This window comes from Melitaea cinxia, chromosome 22 (genome assembly GCF_905220565.1).
Source record: "Melitaea cinxia chromosome 22, ilMelCinx1.1, whole genome shotgun sequence".
NCBI lineage: Eukaryota > Metazoa > Arthropoda > Insecta > Lepidoptera > Nymphalidae > Melitaea > Melitaea cinxia.
In genome coordinates this window covers 8,645,252-8,660,347 of record NC_059415.1, presented here as the reverse complement: position 1 = coordinate 8,660,347, position 15,096 = coordinate 8,645,252, and the positions used below count along the sequence as shown (strand labels likewise).

General features: G+C 37.7%; 1 protein-coding gene across 1 annotated transcript; it reads right to left on the bottom strand.

Annotated features, from left to right (window-relative positions):
* Positions 1-11,623: 11,623 nt before the first annotated feature.
* On the bottom strand, positions 11,624-13,886 carry LOC123664459 (UDP-glucosyltransferase 2-like). The gene is made up of 4 exons (XM_045599000.1): positions 13,053-13,886; positions 12,743-12,965; positions 12,446-12,665; positions 11,624-11,933 (listed from the first exon to the last, which is right to left on the bottom strand). The coding sequence occupies exons 1-4, from the start codon at positions 13,884-13,886 to the stop codon at positions 11,624-11,626; spliced, it is 1,587 nt and encodes a 528-aa protein (XP_045454956.1).
* Between the last annotated feature and the right edge of the window lie 1,210 nt (positions 13,887-15,096).

Genomic DNA, 15,096 nt, shown 5'->3' with positions numbered 1-15,096 from the left:
CGTGACCAGATGAAAACCGTATATGAGGTAATTAACGAATCCACTAATGTAGACCGTACAAATTTAATGAATAATAGAAATAAAAATCGAGAACCCGAAGTAGAATACCAGCCTGACCAACGAGTTTTTATCAAAAACCCTATAGCTAGCCGACAGAAGTTAGCACCACGATACACACAGGACACAGTCTTAGCTGATTTACCAATCCATATATACACTTCGAAAAAGCGAGGCCCCGTAGCTAAATCGCGTCTAAAACGTGTACCTAAAAGTAATCAATTGTTGCAGGATTCTGCTATTGCTGACAATACACGTGTCGCATCCTCAAACCATAAGACTTGAAAGCTTAGCTGACGGACCTGGACTTTTACCCTACAAATTGGGACCGACCAGACTAATATCACATTATCACTCCTTTATACAGTATGTAAAACTAACTGACATTGAAGATAAAATATATTCTGTACAGACACAACTTAACATATTCAAGACTAGACTGAACAATGAAACTTACATTCTTTACGAGTACCAGATTAATTATCTTACAAACAAGCTTAACAAGGTATTGAGTCAAGTTAAATCCTTAGAACCTTTAAGAGTTAAAAGAGGTCTTGTAGATAGCCTTGGATCATTAATAAAAAGTATTACAGGTAATTTAGACTATCTTGATGCTCAAAAGTACAATGAGGCTATTCAAATACTGCAAAATAACGAGAATAAAATTATTTCAGAATTCAATAGTCATATTAGTCTTAGTAAAGAATGGATGTTAAAACATAAAAGCATTTTAGACCAGTTAACCATAAATCAAGAAAAAATTAATAACACATTAGAATTTCTTTTAGAAGTAAATTCGCGTAGAGACAATAGTTTAGTCCAGTCAGCACAGTTTGCCCAATTATTAGGAATTATAAGTAATAATGTAGAGGATTTAGTTCTAGAAATAGTTAGGTTAGAAAATATAATGGCTTTTATTCGTGCATCGAGCACTCATCATTCTATGATAGATATAGAAGTATTAAAATCAATGTTAGATAAGTTAATAAGTATATATGGTAAGGAGCAAATTCCTGATTTAGAATTACGGGAATATTATGACTTAATTAAACTGGGTTCCTACTATAATGATAAAACAATAGTTATAGTTTACAAATTTCCTATAATATCCCTAGACAGATATAACTTGTACAGATTATCTATCGTTCCAAATGAAAAACAACTAGCCCTTATTCCTCCCTTTCCTTATATAGCAACAAATGAGAAAGCATTTGTGTACATAGAGGCTGAATGCCCGAAGTATAGCAGGGTATTATATCTCTGTGACCAGAATATAAGTCATCAAATTCGTACAGAACCAGACTGCATTCAAGAGCTCATCACTAACCAAAATCTAAAGGAAACTTGCCACTTCACGAAGGTTATGTTATCTGCTGTAGCGATAGTTAAACTGGACGATCAACATTATGTCATCTCATTACCTGAGCCAGAGAAAGTGCAATTATCATGTGAAAGAAAAGAATTCAATACACTACAAGGAAGTTATTTGGTCACCATTCCCATAAATTGCCTGCTGCGGACTAGTGAATTCACTGTCATCAATGAAAATGATGAGATAAAAGGCCAGCCGCTGAAGCTATCTAGGATCCCGTACAACAAAATTAATCAAACCACTACCTACACCCACACCGGTTCTAAAACAATTAGTTTAGACGAACTTCACAGCATCCAAGATAAATTTTTAATAGAAAGTCCTATACAGATAGATAAGACGCAATCAATTGTTTTATACCATACAACGATACCATTCTACATCCTAATATCTTGTGTATCAGTTGTAATCATTGTATTAATAAGGCGAATATATAGATGCTGGCCCTTCAAATCAGAAAATGAAGAAAAGCATCAAACTCCTAAGACACCTGTATATGAAGAAGTAGATAAAACTACCATTAGACGGGATGAACTTCCAGCAACATTTTCTCTGAAGCTGACAAAATAGTTGCTGTTCTGCGGGTGGAGGTGTTACGTACAATGCCTACAAGGGAATCGCTGACATCGCGCGTCGCCACGAGTCGCCGCTACAATATATGACGTCAATCAAGAGCATCATCAGCATTCTCATATTTTACTTTTTACATTTTTAACAAATAATAATTCAATTATATAGAGTCTCTAGCATCGAGAACTATTGTTACTTAGAATAAGTTTTATTTTAAATTTCACTATATTAATAAATTTTTATAAAAGTAATTGGTTTTTTTTGGATCCATCGGCTGTGGCAAACGTAATTTGTTGGTGCTAATAAATAAATAAATAAATAAATTAGAAAACTATTGGCTACGTAAGTTACGTAGGTAACCAATAGTTTTCTAATAAATAAGTAATTATTGTTTGTTAGTAATGTTTATTTATTTTAAATATTATTCTTCATTTCACTTCAATGTGATATATTAAATGGTTGATTTTATTGTTTCAAGAACAATAATATGTGCGTCTATTTCATAATTTTTGTATGCTTGATGTATTTAGATTTGACCTTGACATCTTGTACACATTTGTTATCTCTCAGATATGTTCAGTTTTTCTTTGTAGTATAGTTTTATTTTTTCTATTGTTCATACTAAAACAAGCCTGTCTCTGCATTTCATTTAAACTTCTATGACAATTTCACACAACATCCATGTCTCACCACTAAGTCTAACAAATTATAAAGCATACTACGCGTACTTCACGATTTGTTACGAACGAGTTTTAAGGGAAAATACTATACCCATTTACAGCGTAGTTTTTTCGCTGTCCCCGAAGAATAAAAATAAAAAACATATTTTTCTGGGCGCAAGCTAGTGATTCATAGCTTTGATAAAAGGTTATTTCTTGTATGTTCGAAATGATTTAGTGAAACATGCCTAGTTATTAAAATACAGATAGTATTCAAGAAAAAAAATAAACAACGGCTTGCACTCCGGGAGTGGCGAAAGAAGTGAAAACTTGAATATTAACGTTGTGCATTTTTGATATTTTGGAATGGTTGGTGAATAATTTTGCACGAATTGCTTTAATTATCAGTATAAAAGTACTATCATTAATGTGGTAAAATACAATACTCATTTATTGCGCTATCGTACACAAACTTTTACAATTATTTTACATTAAAATAACACACACGACAACATTCGCACAAGCGCTTAAACGAAACAGCAGGCGCAGGCATACATTTTCGCCCATCAATTTTCGCCGCACGGTAGAATGAGAGGGGATACTTCCTCTCCTACGCCGCGCCGGCTGTCTACGAATCGCCCTCCGTCTTACGAATTTTTCAGCCTAGACGATAAAGAAGAGTATACGATACAATCGATACAGAGTCATCTATCGGTAAACGCGAGAACTAGGTTGAAATCCCGAATTTCCCATACAAAATGAAGTTAAAGTTTACGCCCGTTATTGCGAGACGGATTAAACAAAACTCGCACTAGGCACTTAGGCCACGTGTCTTGGCGGCTGACGCGATCAGCTGACACGAGATTAACATTTTTTACCCATCACAAAAAAGTGCACAACGCCGCTAAAGAAGTTAAAACTTATATAATAATCAAAATGAGTCATCGTTTAAGGTCTATAATATCCATTATCATCATACAGCCTGACCCGAGTCACATATTCCACTCATTACTTGTTATTTTATTCTACGGATTGTTAGGCCGCAAGTGATGATTATAATAATTTAATATCGTCTTATTCTCGTAAAATGTTAAATTAAAAACTTAAATTTAAAAAAATAGTAAATTTATGAGAAAATTATTAAATAAAAAAATCTCGTAATTTAAGGTCTGTGTTCAATGTATGAATACTATGATAAAATTTTGTAACTTCGTGAAATAAAAAAATTGAGCAGATTTATTACCGCCCACAGATCCCTAAAATGGCATAAGATTAAAACTAAGATATTTGAAGTTATCATTTTATTCTTTGGGGACGATTGATGGAACGTTTTTTTTTTTTTGGTATCGCAGGGGAACCCATTTACGGGTGATATCCAGGATGCCCGGGTAGGCATTCCTAGACCGTATGTCGGCTTCAGCACTTGGGGGTGTAATACCGACCAAAACCCCTGCGGGCGCCTTCAGCCGCTTTAATTGGTGGGTCCCGGATCTGCAGGCAACAGGATCCTTCCAGGGGGACTGTCCGGCTCACCTCTGAACAATCCCGACGACGCCGTGTCTAGCAGGACCGGGTTCCCATCCCAAAATTGTGCAGGTAAATTTAAACCTTGTTTGTTATGCACATTAAACGATTTTAAAATTCATGTAGGCACAAATAATATATCAATTGATAGTCAACATATTTCTATCCAAGAAAGGTAATAAACCGCAAAATGCAAATGAAACAAAAACTGTAATAACGAATAAAATTCATAAGATTTTTAAAGTAGGCATTAAAAAACCCTACTGCAACGAAATATATATAACTGAGGTTTATAAATAGTAATACAACAGATTAATAAATTACTAATGAACTCAGAAAAATGTACAACGTTAATTCTTACTTTTACTCTTACCAAACAATAAAGCAAAAACACTGTTCATAATTCTGCTTAATTAACTGGGCAGTGCAGAGTATGAAGAATGGAAAAGCAGTTGGGCCAGATGGTATACCAGCGGAAGTATGGAAGTTTTTGAAGGCGGATGGATGGAAGTGGCTGACTTTATTTTTCAATAATTTGCTGCAAGAAGAGGTCATACCCGAGGAATGGTGCTACAGTTCACTGGTGCCCATTTTTAAAAATAAAGGTGACATACAGGACTGCAGCAGCTATCGGGGAATAAAGCTCATGTCACATAGTATGAAGATATGGGAGAAAGTGATAGCGCGACGAATGAGAGAAGAATGTAAGGTCACACAGAACCAATTTAGATTTATGCCGGGCCGGGGAACTACGGACGCCATATTTGCACTCCGCCAACTCTGCGAAAAATATCGACTCGCACAAAAAGACCTGCATATGGTGTTCGTAGATCTGGAAAAGGCATACGATAGAGTCCCCCGTAAGGTTCTGTGGTGGGCTATGAAAGGGAAAGGAGTGCCAGAGAAGTATGTACGACTTGTTCAGGCGATGTATGATAGAGCTAGCACCCACGTCCGGTCCGAAGCCGGGGTAACTGACAAGTTCAATGTGGCTGTAGGTTTGCACCAGGGGTCGGCTTTAAGCCCGTATCTATTCCTCCTGGTAATAGATGTTCTAACATCAGACATACAGGAGGAAGCACCCTGGTGTATGCTGTTTGCTGACGACGTTGTTCTTGTCGGAGATAATGTGCTTGAGGTACAGAGCAGACTGGGAAAATGGCAGGAAAGACTGGAGGGCACGGGATTGAGGATAGTAGGTCTAAAACCGAGCACTTGTTCTGCGATTTCAGCGGTTCGTCCGGTTTTTCCCATATTGCCTTGGATGGTGTATCCCTACCAGTCTGCTCCGACTTCCGCTACCTTGGGTCATTAATACAAAATGACGGCAACATAGACCGTGACGTGAAAAATAGAATAAATGCGGGATGGATGAAATGGCGACAGGTCTCTGGAACAGCTTGTGATCCACGAATGCCCCTTAAACTTAAGGGGAAAATCTATAAAACGATCATAAGACCTGTCGTAATGTATGGATCGGAATGTTGGGCAACAAAAGTGACGGATGAAAGAAGAATGCACGCAGCCGAGATGAGAATGCTAAGATGGATGTGTGGAGTGACGAGGAAAGATCGGATTAGAAATGAGTATATAAGGGGAAGTTTGAAAGTAGCACCCGTGACAGAGAAAATGAGGAGCAATAGGTTAGCGTGGTATGGGCATGTAATGAGGAGGGATGACCACTATGTCGGTAAAAAAATGTTAGGGATGAATGTCGAAGGACGAAGAGCGATCGGCAGACCGAAAAAGCGATGGATGGATTGTGTGAGTGAGGATATGAGAAAGAAAGGAGTAAGCACTGAAGTGACGAATAATAGAGAGGAATGGAAGAGGAAAACATGTTGTGCCGACCCTACATAAGTGGGATAAGGGCAGGAAGAAGAAGAAGACTGTTCATAATTCACAAAAATTTGACAAAAAAAAAAAACAAAAATACGCATTTACAGTTAATTGATTGATTGGTTGGTTTAATGGCTTTCAGAATTTTCATTCATTCATTCAGAAATGGCTTCTAACAGTGCCAAGCTAGCACAGATGGTTTCGCCAAAGTCACATAGTATGGAGAAGGCTTTCAGAATTTACAATTGATAATAACAAATTGACATTGACATTATTCTACTACGCTACACGGCAGTCCTATTTCAAATTTCCGTTATATTAAAACGAATAAACAATATATTTTATTTCATTTATACTACGTTTAAAAGTGAAATTAAGGTAACCATTATCAATAAAGATGATTCTTTTAATAATTGTCTTTGACTTTTTTGTCCTTGATGATATTCTATAATATATATAAAAGCGAAAGGTCACTCACTCATCACGAAATCTCCGAAACTATAACACCTACAAACTTGAAATTTGGCAAGTAGGCTCCTTATAGAACATAGACATCCGCTAAGAACGGATTTTACGAAACTCGACCCCTAAGGGGGTAAAACGGGGGTTGCAAGTTTGTATGAAAGTCCTATATTTTTGAAGTAAGAGACTTGAAATTTAAAATGTATGCTGTGTAGATGATGAAAAGTTGTCCAAATAATGTATCTTTAGAAATTAACTCCCTTTTGGGGTTAAAACGGGGGATGGTAGGTTGACTCACTCATCAGGAAATCTCCGAAACTTTAACACCTACAAACTTGAAATTTGGCAGGTAGGTTTTTTATAAGGCGTAAACATTCGCTGAGAACGGATTTTACGAAATTCGACCCCTAAGGGGATAAAACAGGGGTTGCAAGTTTGTATGAAAGTCCTATGTTTTTGAAGTAAGAGACTTGAAATTTAAAATGCATGCTTTATAGATGGTGAGAAGGTGTCTAAATAATGTACCTTTAGAAATCAACTTCCTTTTGGGGTTAAAACGAGGGATGGTAGGTTGACTCACTCATCACGAAATTTCCGAAACTATAACGACTAAAAACTTGAAATTTGGCAAGTAGGTTTTGTATAGGACGTAAAAGATAAAACGGGGGTCGGAAGTTTGTATGAAAGGCCTATGTTTTTAAAGTAAGAGACGAAATTTAAAATGTATGCTCTATAGATGGTGAAAAGGAGTCCAAATAATGCATCGTAATCTATATATATAAAAGAGAAAGGTCACTGACTCACTCATCACGAGAACTCAAAAACCGCTGGATGGTCCATCCATCCAGGATGGACAAAGATGAAATTTAGCAGGGTGGGAGATTATAGTTAGTAAGCGTCCGCTAAGAACGGATTTTTTGATATTCCACTGCTAAGGGCGTTTGACAGCAGTTGGATGGTTACATCTGACGCCCGTTAGCAATAGTTTTCATTCATTAGTTTTGATTCATTGCATATTGGAAAATTACTAAAATTGTAAGCATCGACATTTTTTTTATTGTCCGCCTAACTTAAACACGCCAATACGCCAACATACCAAAACTCCAACACGCCAACACGCCAACACTCCAACATGCCAACACGTCAACACGACAATACGCCAACACGCCAACACGCCAATACGCCAATGCGCCAACACGCCAATGTGCCAATACGCCAACACGCCAACACGCCAACACGTCAAAACGCCAACACGCCAACACGCGAATGCGCCAACACGCCAATACGCCAACACTCCAACACGCCAACACGCCAACACTCTAACACGCCAATACGCCAACACGCCAACACGCCAACACGCCAATACGCCAACACGCCAACACTCCAATATGCCAACACGCTAATACGCCAATGCGCCAACACGCCAATGTGCCAATACGCCAACACGCCAACACACCAACACGCCAACACGCCAACACACCAACACGCCAACACGCCAACATGCCAATACGCCAATACGCCAACACGCTAACACGTCAAAACGCCAACACGCTAACACGCCAATGCGCCAACACGCCAACACTCCAACACGCCAACACACCAACACGCCAACACACTAACACGCCAATACGCCAACACGCCAACACGCCAACACACCAACACGCCAACACACCAACACGCCAACAGTCCAACATGCCAACATGCCAACACACCAATACGCCAACACGCCAACACGCCAATACGCCAACACGCCAACACGCCAACACTCCAACACGCCAATGCGCCAACACGCCAATATGCCAACACGCCAATACGCCAATACGCCAATACGCCAATACGCCAACACCCCAACATGTCAAAACGCCAACATGCCAACACGCCAGTACGCCAACACGCCAACATGCCAACACGCCAATACGTCAACACGCCAACACGCCAATACGCCAATTCGCCAACACGCCAATACGTCAACACGCCAATACGCCAACACGCCAACACTACAACACGCCAACACGCCAATGTGCCAATACGCCAACACGCCAACACGCCAACACGCCAACACGCCAACACGCCAACACGCCAACACGCCAACACTCCAACACGCCAATGCGCCAACACGCCAATACGCCAACACGCCAATACGCCAATACGCCAATACGCCAACACGCCAATACGCCAACACCCCAACATGTCAAAACGCCAACATGACAACACGCCAGTACGCCAACACGCCAACATGCCAACACGCCAATACGTCAACACGCCAACACGCCAATACGCCAATTCGCCAACACGCCAATACGTCAACACGCCAATACGCCAACACGCCAACACTACAACACGCCAACACGCCAATGTGCCAATACGCCAACACGCCAACACGCCAACACGCCAACACGCCAACACGCCAACACTCCAACACGCCAATGCGCCAACACGCCAATACGCCAACACGCCAATACGCCAATACGCCAATACGCCAACACGCCAATACGCCAACACCCCAACATGTCAAAACGCCAACATGACAACACGCCAGTACGCCAACACGCCAACACGCCAACACGCCAACACGCCAACACGCCAATACGCCAACACGCCAATACGCCAATACGCCAATACGCCAATACGCCAATACGCCAATACGCCAATACGCCAACACGCAAATACGCCAACACCCCAACATGTCAAAACGCCAACATGCCAACACGCCAGTACGCCAACACGCCAACACGTCAACACTCCAACACTCCAACACGCCAACACGCCAACACGCCAATACGCCAACACGCCAATACGCCAATGCGCCAACACGCCAACACACCAATGTGCCAATGCGCCAACACGCTAACACGCCAATGTGCCAAAACGCCAACATGCGAACACGCCGATACGCCAACACGCCAACACGCCAACATACCAAAACTCCAACACGCCAACAGACCAACACTCCAACATACCAACACGTCAACACGCCAATACGCCAACACGCCAATACACCAATGCGCCAACACGCCAATGTGCCAATACGCCAACACGCCAACACGCCAATACGCCAATACGCCAACACGCCAACACACCAACACGCCAACACGCCAACACGCCAATGCGCCAACACGCCAACACGCCAATGCGCCAACACGCCAACACGCCCATGCGCCAACACGCCAACACGCCAATGCGCCAACACGCCAACACGCCCATGCGCCAACACGCCAACACGCCAATGCGCCAACACGCCAACACGCCAATGCGCCAACGTGCTAACGCGCCAATGCGCCAACACGACAGGACGCCAACAAAAATAACAAACCTGTTTAATAACGAACCGTTATTTATGATATTATATCTGTCCAGGTCCGGAAGAAGCCACTTCGCCATCTAAGGACATCGTGGCAAGTTTGCCGGGCAAACTTTTTGACTCACTGATTTAAACGCGGGCGAAGCCGCGGGCACAGCTAGTATATTATAATATTATCAATTTTTGACATATTGTCGCGATTTTTTCACTAATCTCAGTTGATATCGTAAGATATTTGCGTCTATGTACATAGGAAAGTAGCCAGGGTAACGGCTGCGCTTGTAAAATCTTTTGACTATCCCTCGGGTACATCAAATGTTTCCGGGATAAAATGCGTGCCAAATTTCATGGCGATCGGTCAAGTTATTGAGCTTTTATATCTACCAATCCTCATTGGAACAGCGTGGTGGATTAAGCTCTGATTCTTCTCCTACAGGAGGAAAGCGGCCAGTACGATATGCCTGGCTGAATTTTTATTTTATTTTTTTAATTTAATATTAACCCTGCCCTTTTTGGAATAAATTTAAACTGAAACTCTAGAAATTATAACTGTGTTTGCTCGCAAACGAAAAAAAAAACGAGTTCAATTACATCGACAAGTAGACTACGTAAATAGATAAAAAAATAGTCAAGTAAATACGCGCTATCAAAGATTACTCAAAAAGTAGTCATCAGATCTCGATTAAATTTAAATGGAACCACAAGACAAGCATCCGCTTTTGATTAAAACAAGAATCAATAAAATTAATAAGAATAAATTGCTACCTTAGTGGATAGTACAGCTCACTACGTTATAGTAGATGCATCCTTCGATCGATTCTTCACTACGTGGTTTTAATAAATTCAGATAGATGGCGGTGGCGTAACGTGGCGTTGCACCGTCTCATAAATACGCGTCATCAAAGATTACTCAAAAAGTGATAATTATATCTCTACCTTATTTAAATGAAATACATAACGAGTAATAGCTTGTGATTTATAAAAAAAAACATCAAAATCGGTGCACCTAGTAAAAAGTTATGAGATATACTTAATACAAATAACACTCAACTAAATGCGCTGTATCGAAGATTATTCAAAGAGTAGTAATCAGATTTAGAGCGAATTTAAATGAGACTACATGACAAGCATTAGCTTTCGATTAAAGTAAGAATCATCAAAATCAATAAACTCAGTGAAAAGTTATGCTGTTTAATACAACGTAGGTCGACAAAAAAATAGTCAAGTAAATACGCGTTATTAAATATAACTAAAAGTAATTGTTAGGTCTCCATTAATTAATTAACTGGACCATGACACGCAACATCTTTCTATTAAATCAAAATTCATCGAAATCGGTCCACTCAGTCAAAAGTTTTGATGTAACACACATAAAAAAAAATACAATCGAATTGAGATCCTCCTCCTTTTTTGAAGTCGTTTAAAAATATTAGTCTTTAAAATCTAGACCTTCACGGGCAAAGCCGTGATAAAAGCTAGTAATCAATAAAGTAAACTTATTCATTAGTGTATTAATATTTTCTATCTTGTAAATAATGTCTAGTACGATATTACTGACAATTTAGTACTGTCAAGACGCTGGTTGCACTAAAAATCTAGTTAAAAAAAAGTACAAGGTCATCTAACAAATAGTAATTTGACAAAAATTGCTCACCAATTACGACAAAACATTGTAATCTCACAAATTATATACATTAAAACCACATTATTATTTAAAAATATATGTAATTGAAGGTTGTAAAAAACAACCACATCACAACCTTATTTAAACTGTTCACATCTCGCAGTGTGTAATTTTCTTAAATTAAAATCACATTTACATTTTATAGCTTTCTACATTTAGTTGGTTTTCTTTTTAGTTGCTGGTTTACATACTTCGTTTTTATTGCATAATAATTTACGAATTAATCTAATTACATATATAAAAGTAACAGTTAATAATATCAAAGCAATGACAGCTGTTGATAGCACAATTAAAACCAATTCTAACTCAAAATATTCAGCCACTGAAATGTTAGCTGTTGGTGCGCGAAGTTCTTTTGCTCCACCGTGTCTTATGGCATATTCAAGCCACCATATCGCCCGCTCTAGTGGTGTCTCAGGCTGATCATGCATTAAATCACGAAGCTTAATAATATTTCGACGATAACTGAAATTGCATAAAAAGCGTATTTATTAGCTAAAAGTCCCTTGATTTTGACTGATGAGTAAATTACTGACTTAGTATAAAAAATAATCACATATTTTGTTAGTATCTACCTCAAATTAGGCTGTGTAATGTAAAATTAATTTGCAATCTATTAGATTTTAGAATTAAGATTACTAGAATATTGGATATTCTAATCTTAATCGATATAATTAGCGCAAAGCAAAAAAAAAAAAATTAAAACTGAAATGCTTATACTTACATAGCATTTTAATTATTACAACTAAAAGTTTAGTAGTGGATACACTTTACTGTCCGTATATCGAAACATATTGGAGACAATATGCTAGCAAATTACCGTGTTAAAAGATCTGTATTTGTTATTTCAAACAGCGTTAACGTTTACATCGTCTATTTCATACATCAATAATTTAGTGCAAAATTAAAATAATAATAGAATTGACTACTGTCTATTACCTATATATACTGTCTATAATTAATGCTAATATATATACCTTTCGTCCGATATTACAGTTTCTATGGCATGTTTAAGTTTGTCTTCAGTTAAAAAGTCAATATCGAGTTTCATACCAATACCATGCTTGAGATATTTCTCAGAATTATACCATTGATCGGCTAACATCGGTATAGCAACAAGCGGCACACCAGCAGTGATAGCTTCATCCGTAGATTGAAGTCCAGCTTGTGTGACAAACAGCTTTATTTTGGGATGTCCTGTAAAGTATTTGTTATGTTTGAGTAAAACTTTAAATCAATTTCAGTATCCAGATATTTATCTCTAAAAACCTCACTCAATAAATCTGATTGTGGTAGCCATTTGGATATTTTTATATTATCCGGATTCCCTGGCAGCTCGTCCTGATCCCATTTCCACAAAACGTCATAGGGTAACTTGGATAATACGTTCACTATAATTTTAACTGTTTCTAGTTCAAACATTCTTGCCAATATATTGGTTCCAAAACTCACGTATATAACACCACGTTTTGACGAGTCCAAGTATGTTTTTAGATCCTGTAAATTAAAATATATTTATATTTTCATAGAACTACAGACCTATCGCAACACTAATTTCATTATATTTACAAGTTGTACACAAACCTTTGGTAGTTCCTTTTCAGATAATTGATGAATTCCACCCATAAATATAACACCGGATGGTACAGGCTGATTGTCTGCCCAGATAGGATGAATATTGAGAAACAACATATGCACATTATTATATAATTCTTTTAAGGTCGGAATATCTGATCCAAAATCTTGTTTCAACATTTCGTGCACATAAAATTCATTTAAATAGGTCACATATTTATTCGTATAGTGATACCATAGGGCATCAAACTTTTCCCACAGAGTCAGATTATAAATTTTCATTTGAAAGGTAGATGGATACAAAATTGGATGTGTCAGAGAACCCATTAGGTCATGATATTTATATATAGCTCCAAATGAACTAATTAAAATTGCTGGTGCTTTTAAAATGTGCGACAAAATAAGTGCAGGGCGCGTAACAGACTCAATTAATATTAGGTCAAATGTATTGTTCTTGTTTGTCAAGAGTTCTTGAACTAGTGGTGTTTGTACCTGGATGTGAAAAAGACTTGAGAATATTCGAAGTCCGTCTTTCATTTCTGTAAATGTTTGATGTTTCTGAGCACCGGCCTTGTATTTAGTTTGAAAATTCTTTTTGAAAAGTTCATAAGATACATCATGAATATCAATTTCTTTAAGATTTGTTGGTCCGTTTCCTTTGGGAAACGCCGGATCTGTTGTAATAACTGTCACTTCATGACCCCTTTTAGCAAGTTCCTGAGTTATTCTACTGAAGACAACTTGATGACTTAAGGACGGCATTGGAAACACTCCTAGAATTTTTGCCGGCTCCGTCGTTACAAACAAAAACGACAAAACTAATACTAAAGTTTTGTGATACATTTTTTATGACTGCTACCTGATCTGAAATTTTAAGAAGATCAAATGATTATGTAAATTATTTTTAATTTATAAAACCATTATCTAATGATAGCTTTATTTACAAGATATTCGTGCCTATTTTAATTTTAAATTTAGTATAAATTTCATTAACCCGTACGTAAATTTTAAAAGAATAATACGAACCAGAATATAAGTCTTCGCAAATCTACCTACTAATTATGATAACTTAAAAAACGTATTTACACTACAGATATTATATGCTCTGGCGATGATAGAATTGAGGAAAATTTTATAGGTTGTGTGAAATGTAGAGATAAATATTTAGTTTAGGAAATAACTACTTTAAAAAATATTTGCAACAAAAAATCATATTTTACTAATCGTCAAAGATCTAATATAGTTTCTGAATTTTGACTTATAGGCCGGTGCTTTAAGACTTTGAAAATGGTAAAAATGTATTAACTATATGAATCTGTGAATGATAAAAATCTTCTTATGTATTTGCGACCGGTCCTCGTCGCTATCTTCATCAATCACAGATAAGATATTGTCTTTATTGAATAGAATATTCAGTATTGCTACTGGTTTGGGGATTTTAGCCAAATATTGTCCGTGCGCCAGGCAAAATTATTGCAGCATTCGTGAATAACAAACCAATTGACCTCAGTCCATTACCATATTCGCAACTATATCTTTATATTTCACTCCATCCAATTGAATTTGGTTTACATTAAATAAAACATGTATAAACCTCTCTACCAATATGGCGAGATTGTAGTTGAGCCTCCAATATAATGGTTTTATCTCTGACAAACTGAAAAGTCATGCTATCTTAATCATATGTTGCCTTTGCTAAATATGGTATTGCTTGTTTATATTAATAGGAAATTTAAAGTCGTTTTCGGTCATTTATGGAAAAATCTGTCAAATCACTAGACAGAATAGTTTCAAATGGAAGTTTTTTCTCTGCCAGCCATTTTTGTCTACTTCTTCAACTGTGTATCATCGGTATTATACCAAGATTTTATCATTTCAACAATTTCATCTGAATACTCTGCATCAGAAGTTAGATCATCTACAAGACTAAAAATTCGATAATAAAATGTTTTTTTTTTATTTATTTTTTTTATGTCACTAGGTCGGCAAACAAGCGTACGGCTCACCTGATGGTAAGCGATTACCGTAGCTTATAGACACCTGCAACACCAGA